At 52.1% G+C, this 15096-nt stretch overlaps 6 protein-coding genes across 6 annotated transcripts; 2 read left to right on the top strand and 4 right to left on the bottom strand.

Moving 5' to 3' along the window:
* Positions 1–340: 340 nt before the first annotated feature.
* BO85DRAFT_455254 (bicyclomycin resistance protein) lies at positions 341–1732 on the bottom strand (the record flags this gene model as incomplete). Its single annotated transcript, XM_025661373.1, has 1 exon — positions 341–1732. One exon carries the CDS (start codon positions 1730–1732, stop codon positions 341–343), a length of 1392 nt encoding a protein of 463 aa, XP_025521143.1.
* Positions 1733–2350: 618 nt separating this feature from the next.
* Positions 2351–4085, bottom strand: BO85DRAFT_465133 (amino acid transporter; the record flags this gene model as incomplete). Its single annotated transcript, XM_025662036.1, has 8 exons — positions 2351–2850; positions 2884–2893; positions 2964–3125; positions 3197–3328; positions 3401–3481; positions 3522–3715; positions 3774–4026; positions 4059–4085. The coding sequence occupies 8 exons, from the start codon at positions 4083–4085 to the stop codon at positions 2351–2353; spliced, it is 1359 nt and encodes a 452-aa protein (XP_025521142.1).
* A 1419-nt stretch (positions 4086–5504) lies between these two features.
* BO85DRAFT_494996 (A4/G1 family peptidase) lies at positions 5505–6594 on the top strand (the record flags this gene model as incomplete). The annotated part of the gene is made up of 2 exons (XM_025663894.1): positions 5505–6341; positions 6398–6594. The coding sequence occupies exons 1-2, from the start codon at positions 5744–5746 to the stop codon at positions 6592–6594; spliced, it is 795 nt and encodes a 264-aa protein (XP_025521141.1). The 5' UTR covers positions 5505–5743.
* Positions 6595–7159: 565 nt separating this feature from the next.
* Positions 7160–8122, bottom strand: BO85DRAFT_494985 (uncharacterized protein). The gene is made up of 3 exons (XM_025663893.1): positions 7797–8122; positions 7463–7747; positions 7160–7411 (listed from the first exon to the last, which is right to left on the bottom strand). The coding sequence occupies exons 1-3, from the start codon at positions 7948–7950 to the stop codon at positions 7254–7256; spliced, it is 597 nt and encodes a 198-aa protein (XP_025521140.1). The 5' UTR covers positions 7951–8122; the 3' UTR covers positions 7160–7253.
* A 2474-nt stretch (positions 8123–10596) lies between these two features.
* BO85DRAFT_494981 (alpha-glucosidase) lies at positions 10597–13054 on the top strand (the record flags this gene model as incomplete). Its single annotated transcript, XM_025663892.1, has 2 exons — positions 10597–11692; positions 11743–13054. Exons 1-2 carry the CDS (start codon positions 10698–10700, stop codon positions 13052–13054), a joined length of 2307 nt encoding a protein of 768 aa, XP_025521139.1. The 5' UTR covers positions 10597–10697.
* A 71-nt stretch (positions 13055–13125) lies between these two features.
* On the bottom strand, positions 13126–15018 carry BO85DRAFT_410958 (polyamine transporter). Its single transcript, XM_025657502.1, has 4 exons — positions 14889–15018; positions 14680–14826; positions 14077–14619; positions 13126–14016 (listed from the first exon to the last, which is right to left on the bottom strand). The coding sequence occupies exons 1-4, from the start codon at positions 14994–14996 to the stop codon at positions 13243–13245; spliced, it is 1572 nt and encodes a 523-aa protein (XP_025521138.1). The 5' UTR covers positions 14997–15018; the 3' UTR covers positions 13126–13242.
* Positions 15019–15096: the final 78 nt, after the last annotated feature.

Below are 15096 nucleotides of genomic sequence, written 5' to 3'. Positions count from 1 at the left end.
AAACTCAGACATACCGCGAAGCATATCATTCATCAATAATCGCTATAGCTCCTGCTCCACTTCAAAATACTGTCTCTATTTGCTAGTAGGGAGTTACAGTATTTCTACATGTTTCAGGCTAATAAGAATATATAATGGAACAGGTAGCTGAACCGTGAGCACCTCAGGGTTAATGTCTGTTTAATATTCATGCTTAACTGAGTTTATCGACCGAATGAAACTTCTCATCCTCTTAGCATTCAGTGATTTTGAGATAGGATTTGATGGCGGATCTGATGCGGAGACGTGCTACCGAGACAAGCTGACTAGCTAGCCAATGCTTCGTATCCGATGCTATATCTCATAGGGTAGTCTCATACTTGCTCGCCTTCCTAATCTGCGATCCATAAATCCAAAAGACCCAAGGAATAGGAGCCATGAGAAGCGTCAAAGCAGCCAAAAGAGTGGTTGCCCAGCCTTCACCAAGCCCTTCGAACATCTGGAGAGTGAACATTGGAAACGCGCAGCTAAGTATGTATCTACTGAACATCATTGCGCCCGAGGCGGATGCACCATAAAGTGGACCGTAAGTGTCCATCATGTAAAGGTTCGTCCCGGAATACACCAGCAAGCAGGAAAACACCGAAAAGCCTTGGAATACTATGGGTACCATCCAATGGACTTGGAAGTTTGCAGTCCAACTAAGAATGAGTAACGATGGTGGAAGTAGCAGGCTGCCTCCCAACGCTGATACAAGACGAGACTCCGGAGGCATTTTGAGACTCGGTTCGTGGACTTGTTTCCACGACTGCAGCCGCGGCAAGAAGAAGTACCGATCTATCAGAGCGTGGGGTATAATAGCAACCATATTGCCCACGGTCACACCAAGATACGAAAGGGCTTGGGCGGTCTTATCGAACCCATAGTACTTCTCGAAAACCCAAGGAACAGAAATCACGAATGCATACAACAGACCAAAAAGGAACCCGTTATAGAGACTGACGAATGTCACTATCGGTTCGGTCAGGAGCATGTGAATAGGCCGCTGGATTAAAGTAATAAAGATGTTCCGAAATGCAGCGCCAATAATTGTATGGTTTACATCGGCCGCACCCAGTGGCATCGCCCGACGTCGTAGGATAACCGCTTTATAGGTCTCCCTGGTGAAGATCAAGGGGGAATAGAAAGCTGCCGCGAGAATTACCGGTGCCCATTGTGTCCAGCTCCACTCTCCAGTCTGAATCATGACAAGTCCCCCAACGAGAGGTGCCAGGGTTGCAGCAACAGTTGGGCTTGCATAGTAAATAGCGAGGACGGTGCCACGTTCGCTGTCGTGAGTATAGTCCAGAATGGTTGCCGAGGCGTTGCTAATGTTTGATGACCCAAAGACAGCGGCAAAGAAACGACACAGCGTTAGGGCCGATATAGTCTTGGACACGGCGCCACCTATCAGGAACAACATGAAAATCGGAGTAGTCGCAAGATATACGGCTTTGCGACCATAAGTTTCAGATAGGGGTGCCCCAACAATTGGCCCAAATGCTAGTCCCAGATTATAGAGGGCGAGTGGGAGCATGGCGACCTCAGAGCTGCAGTTCATGACTTTCATCACTGCAGTCTGTGCGGGTGCATAGATGGCACCTGCAAAGGCACTGACAAAAGCCAGCAGGGTCACACTGGCAATTCCCATGAAACGCCTTGCCAGTGAAAAGTTCCGAGGATTATCAGGGTCGTCGAGTCCATTCCAGTCCATTACAGGGTGAGCTGGGAAACCCGGGATCCCTTTTTCCTTGTGGTCCATCTGTCCACTGTGCTCGATGATTTAACGGACAGCGAACGGAGAGCGAACAGACAGTGAACGGGCGGTAAACAAAAGGTGATGATATTATGGACGACGCTGGTCGTATATTGATTACGCAGGATGATGATTTCCTTTTCTATTCCCAGAACAAAGCGAAGACTGTGATGATGTTCCTTTTCAGTATCCACTGCCGTCAAAAGGCTGTGCGAATAGTTGTCTCGGTCAATAGAATTGTCTGGTGATCAAGTGAGAAGTCGCGACCGTTGTGCAACAGAAGGTGATGTCCTTGCCGGTGCATCGGATATCCACTTCCGAGCTCCGGTGCATTTTCTGGCAAGCCAAGTGAATTGCTTGACTGAATTCAACTCACCACTACTTCATCGTGACCAATCTTCCCATCAATGCGGGGAACGCACCCCCGGCCACTTTATACCAGCAGGGTGAGAGGACTACCTCTTACCCTTTGTAAACTTCCGCAAGGGCAATCCCGAATTTGACCCGACTTGGATACACTTGATTTGAGATAGCATCCAGTGCGTCTCCCTGACACTTTTGCATCGTGTATCGAAGCTATTGCTCGCTACTCTCCGCCTCTCCCTTCCCTATCCATTGCCTCCTCGCACTATACAACCCTAGGCCCACCAGCCATAGTCCAATGAGCACCACGGCCTGCACAGGAGCAAAAACAGCGCCACGAGCAACCACACACCCACTGACCAGAGCAAACACAACGGCAACACAGATCGTCGGCTTATACGGGCGGGGCAGCTCTGGTTCACGGACCCGAAGGATGATAGCGCCGACCATGGTCAGGAATAAAAAGATATGCGCAGACAGACCACTGAATGTCGCCAAGACCCGAAAGTTCCCGAAGTAAATGTACACAATAGAACAGGTGGTAGAGAAGAAGATCGCATTGATGGGGGCATCTGCTGTCGAAGTCGATCGCCCTGAAACGGTGCCAACGCGGGCCAGGAAGGTGGGATTTGCTGCAGCAACCACTATGCGACCGGCGACAAACGAACTTCCCAGCAAGGATCCTGCCACCACCAGGCAGATAAGACCCGCTGCTATGGCACCTTATGTAGGTCCAAGTAGGTGACTAAATGATGTCTGCAACAAAATGTCAGCCTGCGATACTTACTCACTTCCATGTCAGTGACACCCATGAAGACATTCATACCACTGCTACACTATCGGTTGTGGACACTAGACTCCAAGGCAGGAGGATATAGTAGGCAATATTCACTGCGATGAAACTGAGGATGACAATGGGAACCGCGGTATTGATGGCTAAAGGTAACTGGCGGGCCGGACAAAAAAGTTCGGCGCTAACATAGATTGCCTGGCGATGAATTAGCCATCATGAAAGAATACTTTGGGGAATGGTCTGGCAGCCCTTTCACTGCCTCATACCTTATCCCATCCAGAGTATGCCCACAGTGCACCACAAAGTGTGGCGGAATAATGACCGAGAGATTCCCACCTTTGTAACTTCTGCCACTCTATCTCCCTCCCGTCCAAGCCAACGGTGTTGCGAGCATCAAACTAGGCTCTCGCCAACCAGTCCTGTGGTTCGCGTGAGTGATCTCTATCCCGGCTAGCAAGGTGATAGAAGACGAAGCCCAGTCCCGCAACCACAGTGACTGCGATAGCAGCGAACATGGTGGTGAAAGAGAATGTGTTAAGCCGCGTACTGAACTGGGTACTGACCGAGTTCGCCATGCTAATGATGAGCTACAACCAGAGAGGATAGAAGCTTATGTGCCATCCTATCGGGTTGATCGGTCACCCCGGTCGCAGAGTAGATGCTTTCCACGAACACAATGCTCAGGATTGCGAGCGAGGCCGGCACTACCGCAACGACCCATGTCCACCCGGCGAGGAAGCCAAAGGCCTCGCTGTAGATATACTGGAGGTACTGTTGAACACCTCCTGCGGTGAAAGGAGTGAGCGGGTAAAGGGGAATCGAAGACAGAGGGTCTGTACAGACCTTCACCCGGAATCGCCGCCCTGAGCTCGGCCATAGTTGCAGCACCTGTCCAAGCCAAGATGCCCCCCACGAACCAAACGACTAGGGCTGCACCTGGGGAGGGGACATTGGTGTCAATGGCGCCAAGAGAGGTAAATATCCCGCTTCCGATAACGATATTGATGATGATGCTGAACGCCTCGGACGTACCCAAGTTCCGCCGAAATGAGGCATGGGGCGCTAGGCTAGACGCAGGGCCTGCAGTACTCCCATACTCTGGCGCAAGATTTCCTCCCAGGAGAGAACATTGATGTCTTCATCCTGGGTGGACATTCTGGCGGCAGTAGACTAAACCTGAAGATTATTGACTTCGGCGACACTGAAGTTCAACTTTCTGACCGTCGAGTCCGAAGCGGAACTGGCGGCACACTTTAGCGGCGGGGTTCGAAAAGCGAATCAATCAAATCAATCAATCACAATGCGTTGTCGACGAGGCGAGCAAGTCAACTTCCCCACCCAGCCGGAACCCCTCCTTGCGTGACATGGTCTATGAGTGGTGGGAATGTCTCGGGGCGTGGGTCCTGTCGGTCTGTTCCGGATACCACTACCAAAACAGGGGCTATCGTCGAGTTGTCCAATGCAGAATCTCCTTCGGTGTATACACTTCGCCCACCATCCTCCGGCTGTTTAGGTTGTGAATACTACGGCTGCAGGAGTATAGGAGATACCTTTAATTTGTGTTCCGTCTACCATAGTGGTTGACTTATGAAGTTTTTGGCGTGGATTTTTCAATCTAATACGCATATCATCGACCTAAATCCACCCTTAGTGGTGCCTAGGGCGGGCCAAGCCAGTCACTAGACCAGGGAGTCCAGTATGATTCCCTCTACTCCTTTCCACCACGACTGAAAAGAAGGAGACATAAGCAAGCAGGTAAAAAGGGACAGTCCTGGAGGCACACATGGTTCGGATATTAGGATATATGACGCAACCCAGCCGTGCCGTTGTGTAATTCACCACACTCAAATAGCAGCAAACCCTAAGGGAGTCTTGACTGTAGTAGATAACGCAAATTATCCTTCTGTAGTCTTATCAAGGAAAGGGATTACCACACATCAACTACTGAAAGACTTGGACTTAACGGGAGCAGAACCTTCTCCGGGGGCAGTTAGCCCAAGGGTTCTGCAGAGAAGTCAGGTAATCCGAACCAAAATGACGCAAACTAAGCCTGACCTGAATCTCGAATGCCCTGCGCGGAGGTGACAGGCCGTCATGCCGATATCGTCTGCTTCAATGCCGAGCAAAATAAATATCGGGCTTACATGGCTGTCCTAACAAAATTCTTGGCATCCTTAGCGGTGGTGCCTGGATGCGGACGATGCCCTGTGTATAGCTTGTTCATCGGTAGGCCGGATTCCTCTCGAAGGTTTCGTGTACCCAATATCAATGCTAACCCCTCAGTTTAGATCGCTTATACGAGTTCCCTTACACTATGTAGTTCAATATCATTTACTGGTGGACCGGTTAAAGATTATCTGGTGTAAGACGATTGTGGTTAACGTGATTTGACTTGCAATTTGCGTCGCGTAAGACGTGCTACTACTGGAATCTTCCTGGACGCATAACCAACCGCAGATGCTATTCAATCTCCTGGATTTACTAGGGTGATTTGATTCCACCACCGGACTCCGATGCATCTCAATATGGACAGTCGGGATGTCGCCACTTTCTGCAGACAGTTCGCTGTTGTATCGTCGCAAAGTGTTCATGGCGTTGCCTCTAGGATGGTATGAGGAAGAATGATGCCATTAGTGAAGAGTGTTGACCTGAATGATACTGAGCCAAGATCCATCCTATAAATATCAGGATAAATCTGCTGTTCTTCTCAACTCATCTCCATCGCACTACAACGTTCTTCAAGACATCAAAGCTCATTCTTCCAACGCACAAACACCTCTTCCCCGAGTTTCACTACATACCGACTCATCAAGATGAAGTTCACTGCTGCAATTGCTACTGCCATCCTCGCCAGCGTTGCTGTCGCGGCTCCCGAGCGTGGCCTCGAGGCTCGCCTCAAGGCTCGCGGTACCGGCAAGGGATCCCGACCCCTCCAGGCAGTCGCCAGACCTGCCTCGACCAAGAACCAGACCAACGTCGAGTACAGCTCCAACTGGTCCGGTGCAGTGTTGGTGGAGCCTCCTTCTGCCGCGGCTACCTACACTGCGGTGACCGGCACCTTCACTGTCCCTGAGCCCACTGGCAACTCTGGAGGCAGTCAGGCTGCATCTGCCTGGGTTGGTATCGACGGAGATACCTATGGAAACGCCATTCTCCAGACTGGTGTTGACTTCACCGTGACCGATGGAGAGGCCTCATTTGATGCCTGGTATGAGTGGTACCCGGACTACGCCTACGACTTCAGCGGCATCGACATCTCTGCCGGTGATGAGATTGTTGCCATTGTCGAGTCCTACACCTCGACCACTGGTATTGCTATCATTGAGAACAAGAGCACCGGCCAGAAGGTCACCAAGGAGCTGTCATCCAGCTCCAGCCTTGGAGGACAAAACGCAGAGTGGATTGTGGAAGGTAATATGAGCCGTGCATTCCTCTTCCGACTTTATAAAACGCTAATGTGATCTTAGACTTCGAGGAAAATGGTTCGCTCGTCGACTTGGTGGACTTTGGCACCGTCACCTTCACTGGTGCTGTTGCAAAGGCTGCGGGAGGCCAGAGCGTTGGCCTGACGGATGCTACCATCATCGAGATCGAGGAGAATGGCAAGGTGGTCACTGATGTTACCATCGACAGCGCCTCCGAGGTTACCATCACCTACGAGTAAACGCGCACACGAGGCCTGTCATTTTACTGGAACCGTGGCAGAATACGTTGATTATCTCAATTGATGATGTGATCGGCACAGCGTTTGAGTGCGATATATTAGGTAGCGGAGGATGGTTATGTAGATAGCTTTGATTTCTAGTGTTACTTTGCGGGGCCCCAGTTGAATATGAGTCATTCTTTTGATTGATCTTCCATAAGCCGTACATAAACATAGATTACAGCTTAGAGGATGCTCGAAAAGGCAGACGAGGCGCAGGTGCTGCATTTCTTAGATTCAGTAAGGCAATAGCGGACCTTTTATTCCAAACTCTAGGCCGCAAACGCGGAGTATGACTTTTATTTTTATCTATGATGTATATTCCAGTTGTGATGCTGAGCACTTAAATTGGAAAGGCATTGTACAGGTGTACTATCATCCCAGTTAAGTCTTGGACGTCCTCAAGCCCAGAAACAATACAATACATGCAGGAATTATCTACTTAAACAATCCAATTACTACTAACAACGACCGGCATTCCTGTAAGAGCAAGTGACTAGAATTCGATTACAGAATACTATTTAGTCAGAAGTAATGTAAGCATGTCCTGGCAAACACACACCGCTCCTGCATTCACATCAGTCTCCGAAGAGGCACGGAGACAATGACTTGCAATTACCTCAAGCAGCACGGCATGTGCCGGAGATCTGGGTCTGCGGAGGACCAACATCGACCGTCTGGGCACCATTGATGGTGGTAACGCTGTTGTCAATGCCGTTAAAGGTACACTTGACGCCACCCGTGGTGGACGAGATGTGGGAGATGCTTAGGGGATTGCCTGAGTTCCTCGGTTAGCATTCCCAAACAATCTACTTTGTCTGATACGTACTGATTTTGGTGCTAACACCGTTGATTGGGAACTGCTGCTGGAACTGGGCGTTTGCAGCACCGACGAAGGTGATAAGCACCTGACCTCCAGTGGGCTGTGTTTGACCGGGATTGCTGGGGGTCGATCCAGATTTGAACCGGCAAGACCCCTGAACCTGGGTCTGCGGAGGACCGACGTCAACCTGACCTACGCCGGTCACAGTAGTCACGCTGTGATCAATGCCATCAAAGGTACAGACAGCACCCTGGGTGCTGCAAGATATGTGTGAGATACTGAGGGGGTTGGCTAGTGAGATTAGCCGGGATGCATAACGAGTCGTGCGCGTGGAACATACTTATCTTGACATTGGACCCATCAGTGGGGAAGTCTTGGGTGAATTGGGCACCAGCTGCGCCAATAAAGGTGACTTGGGCAGTAGCTTGCGCTCGACCGATGTTGAGCCCAAGGACAGAGGTCGAAAGAAGGGCAGGAAGCAGAGTGAACTTCATATTGAAAGGAGGTAGTCTAGTAAGGGTCCAGTGGAGTGGTAGTAGTACGTCTGCAATATAAATCACTTGCTTTGAGCTGCTCGAGAGTCATCGATAGACGAGACTCGCCGGGCGTTTTATAGACAGAAAATCGAACAAGTCCAGCACCTTAACTGTATGGGCACTGAACAGATTCTTATGATCTACGGCATCCCCGTGTACCACTTTTGCTCTATACGAGGAATGCAATTACCTCATCTGACTGCAACCGTGGAAGCTGTTCATCAGGCGTCACCTTTTCTACCTACACTGACCTATTCGGGCTGAATGTTGACACGATCATGACGCTGCTATTCATGGAATTTAGCCTGTTCCAGTCATTTTGATGATCCGGGGAGGGCAGTCAAAGTTGGTACTATGGGATTTGGTCAGTGTAGTGACTTGGAGCTGGCTGGAGACGTACCATAATTCCGTCGAGGCACAGCAATGAAGATGTCTAACTCACGAGATCGTGACCGGCATGACCACCGGCTGAATCCGGGCTCTCTCGCATCGCCCCGAGGGGATCCATGGGTAGTGGCAGTCGTACAATTGGGCGTTGTCCACATAATGTTGCGCATATCCCATCCTCGCTATCACGACAACACAAAGAATCTGCAAGTCATTCGTAGGTCGTCCACGGTGCTCATTATCGCGGGTATAAGATAGAGAGGACAATTTTCTCAGGCAGTGGGGAGTTTTGGTGTCTGAAACGTAGACAGTGTCAACGTTAGGCATGCAGGAGCTGGATATCTGTGGGAAAATGATCAACTACGGATTATCCAGGCTCTGGTAACGTCAATGAGTGCTACTTTGAGATACTGCTGGAAGCGGCTGAACCCTCCGCAAGAGGCATTCAATGGTTCCGCCAATCAATCTCCCAACTTGCCCTCGTATCTTCCCGTTTGGATTGCTCGCCACCCAAACTAAAAAAGGACGGGGCTTATGCCTCCTTCGGAGAAAGGGTTTTATCCTGTAGTTCATACTCTGGAGTACCTGGATACTGATGATACTGACATCATCGACCCGAAGGCCGAAGATGTCTATACGAGGCACTCGTACAGAGTAGAATTCATGCCCAGCCGTACTTCCGCTGCACGGCCAACTGTAGGCTAGAAACACACACTATCGCATAATGATGGGGTGCCTGATCTTCTAACTATGTTGAGGGTCGGGAAAGATGAACCCTGCATCATCACCCTCCGCCATTTCCCCGCGGTCGGGGGTGGGCGAAGTAAATCTTAATCCCCTCGAGCCTCCGACCACCGACTTCTAAAAATACGATCAATTCATTGTCAAGGTATAAGCATAATTTATTTTTAGCACTAATTTGGGCTATGCAGCAGGCTGCCTTACCGTGGATCTTCTCAGACAAGACCAAGGAAACGTATACTGACTACAGGTAATATGGCCAGGTGAAGCTGAACTCCATCACGATCATACTGGCAGTGTGACGCGAGAATAGGAAAGATAATCCAAGTCCTAAATCCCTTTTGAATAGTATGTTAGAAGGGACGTGCCTCTTGGCCAACAAACTCCCTTCTTCCACCACAGTAGACAGCCTACCTGAGCCATCACCGGTGGTACAGATGGGGAGATAACCGCAGCTACGGCATATAAACCAGGACGAATGACTATGGGCGGACAGGATACGAGGTCAATCGGCTGACCGACGATTAGCACAGGGTGAATGCAAGACAATACTTCGACAAATAGGGCGATGGCCCAGATATAGATTGGTTTCAAGCCATATGACCCGGATGAGACTGGACGGTCGGAACCGACATAGGAGCCCAGAGGATCACCTTCCCATTAGCTCTGCAGCTAAAAACGGGTACTCTTGGGGTTTTCGACAGGCTATAGGCAGCTCCTGTAGGTTGCCGTTGTTGGAAAAGGGCCGTGAGAATTGTGCGACGATCCAGAAAGAGTCAAATGAAAATTTTCCAGTTGTGGAGACAGGCCATCGACTATTAAAACATCGTGTGGTTGTTTGACCATAGTTACATCGTCGTCCGACAAGTATGTGACTCGTTAGGCTCATCCTGCAGCAGCAGAAGCTCGAGCCCATGGCCTGACCAGGTCACTATAGGGGGATAAAATGATTGGCCGGTACCGATTAGTTCATAGAACTAACACGGTCGGCAGAAGAGACATCAATAGGACTCTGCTTGAAGTTCAGGAAACATGACTTCATTAGCCGAGTTGATCAACTCCCCCAACCGGCTTTGTGGGGAAGAGAGCGGTCGTTGAACGAGCATCATTGGCGTCTGGAGACTCTCCGGATTCCCCAGATAGTGGACACTCGACTCTTTCGGGTAAGAATCGGCATGCTGGTTCTCGTGGCTTCCGATGCCTCCTCCATCGGTGACTAAACACGATCGAATGCCCTTCACGCATTTCGGCCAGCTTTGCCGAAGGGTCCACTGCCTGCCCCAGAGTCGGGAAATGTCCGCTCGTAGGGTTTTCTTTTGCTTCTACATGGTCCTTCATTTCTTTCTCACAGGGCAACTGAGCCGAGTCCTGCACCACCATCAACCTTTGCCTGTCCTAGATGGGAGTCTTTCACGAGCAAGCGACTCATGTATAGTCCCCGTCACTCCAGCCAGGTGGAGGCTCCCAATAGCAATAAGGACATCTACTGATCCAGACGCGGTGGGGAAGCCTAGCTATAAAGCCGGACTGGAGCCCGGGATATTAGCATCACGACAGGATCAAGTCTCTCGCCCAAGATGCCGTTGACCTATCTGGGAGCCCTGGCAATGCTGGCTGCCATGCCCCCATTGGGGCAGGCCCGGTCAACCTGGCCCCTGGGCAGTGGACTGGAGCTGTCCTACCAGGCAAGCCAACATCAGATCACCATCCATCAAAACAACCAAACCATCTTCTCAACCCTCCCCGGTCAGCCCTTCCTCAGTGCCAGCGCTGGGAAGGACCAGATTGTCGAGGATAGCGGCAACTTCAACATTACCAACGTGGCCCAGGCCCGATGCCAAGGCCAGAATATCACCCAGCTGGCGGGTATCCCTCGTCGCGACAGTGTGAAGAACCAGGTCGCTGTGCGCGGTTATCTTCTGGACTGTGGTGGGGAGGACATTGCCTATGCTATGAACTTTTGGGTTCCTAAGACCCTTTCCGATCGCGTTGCCTTTGAAGCCACCGTTGACTCGGATCCGAATGCCAGTGTCCCCGTCGAACGTCTCTATCTCACATTCACATCGCACGTGCGGGAGGACTTTTACGGTCTCGGTGCGCAGGCGTCCTTCGCTTCCATGAAGAATCAGTCGATCCCCATCTTCTCCCGCGAGCAGGGTGTCGGACGTGGTGACCAGCCGTACACGGCCATTGAGGACTCGCAAGGTTTCTTCAGCGGCGGCGACCAGTACACCACCTACACTGCCATCCCTCAGTATGTCAGCTCTGACGGTCGCGTCTTCTACCTCGACGAAAATGATACGGCCTATACTGTCTTCGACTTCCAGCAGCCGGATGCTGTCACGGTGCGCTACGATAGTCTCTCGATGCATGGTCATCTGATGCAGGCTGATAACATGCTGGACGCCATCACCATGCTCACCGAGTACACCGGTCGCATGCCGGCTCTTCCGGAATGGGTGGATCACGGCGCACTTTTGGGCATTCAAGGTGGACAGGAGAAAGTCAATCGCATTGTGAAGCAGGGCTTTGAACACGACTGCCCGATCGCTGGTGTGTGGTTGCAAGATTGGTGAGTGACCCACTGGCTTTTCTGCGCTCATCATCACTAACGGACGGTAGGTCAGGCACGCATCTGCAGTCAGCCCCCTATGGAAACATGAACATCTCGCGTTTGTGGTGGAACTGGGAGTCCGACACTTCACTGTATCCCACATGGGCCGAGTTCGTCCAGACTCTACGCGAACAGCACGGTGTACGCACCCTTGCCTACGTGAACCCTTTCCTGGCCAACGTCAGCAGCAAGTCGGATGGCTATCGCCGCAATCTCTTCCAGGAGGCTAGCAAGCACCGCTACATGGTGCAGAACACCACCACCAACTCCACGGCGATCATCTCCAGCGGCAAGGGCATCGACGCCGGTATCCTGGACCTCACCAACGAGGAAACTCGCGCGTGGTTCGCCGATGTCCTCCGCACACAGGTCTGGAGTGCCAACATTTCCGGCTGCATGTGGGACTTTGGCGAGTACACCCCCATCACTGCTGATACCTCGCTGGCCAACATTTCCACCAGCGCCTTCTTCTACCATAACCAGTATCCGCGCGACTGGGCGGCCTACCAGCGCTCCGTGGCCGCTGAGATGCCTCTGTTCCATGAGATGGTCACCTTCCACCGCTCTGCCTCTATGGGCGCCAACCGGCACATGAACCTGTTCTGGGTGGGTGACCAAGCCACACTTTGGACCCCCAACGACGGCATCAAGTCGGTGGTGACGATTCAGGGCCAGATGGGCATCTCCGGATATGCCCACAGTCACAGTGATATTGGCGGCTACACGACCGTCTTCGAGCCTCCCACCACCAGCAACTCCTCCGGAGCCATCCCACGATCGGCTGAACTTCTGGGCCGCTGGGGTGAGCTGGGCGCCGTGTCGAGCGCCGTGTTCCGGTCGCACGAGGGCAACGTGCCTAGCGTAAATGCTCAGTTCTACAGCAACTCCACCACGTATTCGTACTTCGCCTACAACGCCCGGATGTTCCGCAGTTTGGGTCCGTACCGTCGCCGCATCCTCAACACGGAGAGCCAGCGTCGCGGATGGCCGTTGCTGCGTTTGCCGGTACTGTACCACCCCGAGGATCTCCGCGCTCGACAGATTAGCTACGAGAGCTTCTTCCTTGGACGGGATCTATACGTGGCACCGGTGCTCGATGAGGGCCATAAGTCTGTGGAGGTGTACTTCCCCGGTCACGGTGCCAACCGCACGTACACCCATGTGTGGAGTGGCCAGACCTACCGTGGAGGACAGACGGCACAGGTGCCGACTCCTTTCGGAAAGCCCGCGGTGTTTGTGGTGGATGGAGCCTCGAGTCCAGAACTGAACGTGTTCTTGGACTTTGTGAGGAAGGAGAATGGAACGGTGCTGCATGCGTGAGCGTGTTGCTCCCTATTCAATGTATGCTAAAAGTATCCCAATTGGGAGTTCGAGATGATTAGACGATTAGACAAAGATATAGATGATTTCGTATATGCCCGGAATCATAGATCGGTAAATTAGGTACACACATTAGACTTCAGCACGCGATGTGCCGGTAAATCACATACAGACAACTTCTAGGGGTATCAAACCTTCATCTTCTCTCCATCGTGTTCCACCGTCCCTTTCTCACTGATCCCATCCTCGACCTGCACGCCTTCCTCACTGCTGGCCACGCTAGCCAGCTGCCATTCGCGGATGGCATGTCCCTTCCACATGAGCAGCATAACGAACAAGAATGAAAAGATGGCAAAGAAAGCCATCATGCCATACACCCAGCCGACATCGACAGCTGCCACCCACGGGTCAATATAGAAGCTAATGGTCAGACCGTAGACGATACGGTAGGCGCCAATCACAATACCCGCTTCAGCCGGGTAGCGAGTGAAACATTCGACGACGTAGTTGACTGTCACTGGCACACTGGCCAGCGAACCGATCGTCACGATGAACACCGCCAGTGCCAGTACCATGTAATGCAGTTGATACTGCAGAGTGGCGCCGAACAGGCCGAGTCCTATGGGGTTAAGGATGAGACTGGGAATCCAGAGCACCTGCAGGCGGTACTCAGGCTTCCAGGCGCCGTGGTTGAAGCGTCGGGCCAACGCCAGGGGTAGTCGGTCATTGTAGTAGTGGCCCACAATCTGGACGACGAGGATGCCGATCCAGTGGCAGAAGGTGAAAGCGGCGTTCTGCTTCAAGGAGAAGCCGTAACCACCTTCCTCTGGCGTCCGCTGCAGCCACACAGGCACCAGTGCGTTCATGCCGACGTAGAAGCCGAAGGAAATGAGAGTGAAGGTACCCATGATGACTGTGACCGGACAGATACCGATCAGAATGGGCGCCACGGCAATTCTCATCTAAAACAATGGTCAGTATTACAGGGCCGATAGCTAGTTCTTCAGAGGGTGGTCACTCACGGTAACGGACCAGGTGGTGGGCTGCACCAAACGCTGGCCGAAAAAGAAGGTCGCCCAGCGGTTGGCCAACCAGTTGGTCGGGATGGCAGGGTTCCAATCAGGGTTCTCACGGTCATATCCCGTCTCCTCGAGGAAGAGGAAGATGAGAATGGCTGTGGCACCCAGCAAGCCGACAGTCCACCAGAACTCGACAGGGAAGAAAGCATTAGCCGAGATAAAGGCCGAGAAGGTCGGGCCGGCGATGGTGCCAAACAGAAAGGCCATATGCAGGGCCATGAAGGCGCGACCGCGCTGATGCAGAAACAGCAGGTCGGTGATGACACGCGGGCCAAGAACGGTGGGAACGGCGCCGAAAAAGCCAGCAAAAAGTCGCGAGATGATGTAGGGGATATAATCATCCGAACGGGTCATGACGGCCGCCCAGATCTGACAGACGAGGGCACACAGAATGCACCAGAAGATAACGGAGCTGCGACCCAGTCGATGGGCGACAGGGGCAAAGAAGAAGGGCCCGAAGGCCATGCCCGCCAATGCGGCGGAGTTCTATACAGCTTGTCAGGACATGCATTGGAGCAGATTGAGGACAAAAGTTGGTCGGCATACAGCATAGGACTCTTGGACCCTTGTTTTGCCATAGATCTTGGCCTGTTGGGCCAGGTTCAGCTGGCCAGATAGGGGAGCGATAGCCCCCGAAAAAGAGGCCAGGCAGAGAGTAGCCAGAATAAGTTGTTTCCGACGATATGGCCAATTCTCCAAGCTATCAATCAGCAGACATTCCGGGGCCAAAGGTGTTCTTGGGGCCAGATGCTTACGAGCGGGTCCTGGGGATGGGAACTGGGTCGAGGCACCAGCACGACCCCCGGCGGGGAATGCTCGGGCTCTTTACCCTCACTGCTAGCTCGAATACCATCCTCCTTCATTTTGACTGATCTTGGATCTATGGTATCCAGGAAAGAGATCTCGAGAACAGGTTCAAAGAGGTTCAGGGCGTTCCCCCACGGTCCTGAAGAGGTTTTTCGA

The sequence above is a fragment of the Aspergillus piperis genome (genome assembly GCF_003184755.1).
Source record: "Aspergillus piperis CBS 112811 unplaced genomic scaffold BO85scaffold_1, whole genome shotgun sequence".
Taxonomy (NCBI): domain Eukaryota; kingdom Fungi; phylum Ascomycota; class Eurotiomycetes; order Eurotiales; family Aspergillaceae; genus Aspergillus; species Aspergillus piperis.
Note: the sequence above shows the minus strand (reverse complement) of the source record. Positions and strands in the feature narration are given on the sequence as shown.

Coding starts and splice junctions, on each gene's coding strand:
- BO85DRAFT_410958 (XM_025657502.1), bottom strand. CDS start 14,996: ATGAAGGAGGATGGTATTCGAGCTAGCAGTGAGGGTAAAGAGCCCGAG. Junction 14,827..14,888: donor CCCATCCCCAGGACCCGCTC/GTAAGCATCTGG, acceptor GATAGCTTGGAG/AATTGGCCATATCGTCGGAA. Junction 14,017..14,076: donor CCACCACCTGGTCCGTTACC/GTGAGTGACCAC, acceptor CCATTGTTTTAG/ATGAGAATTGCCGTGGCGCC.
- BO85DRAFT_494985 (XM_025663893.1), bottom strand. CDS start 7,950: ATGAAGTTCACTCTGCTTCCTGCCCTTCTTTCGACCTCTGTCCTTGGG. Junction 7,748..7,796: donor TGGGTCCAATGTCAAGATAA/GTATGTTCCACG, acceptor TAATCTCACTAG/CCAACCCCCTCAGTATCTCA. Junction 7,412..7,462: donor CGGTGTTAGCACCAAAATCA/GTACGTATCAGA, acceptor CGAGGAACTCAG/GCAATCCCCTAAGCATCTCC.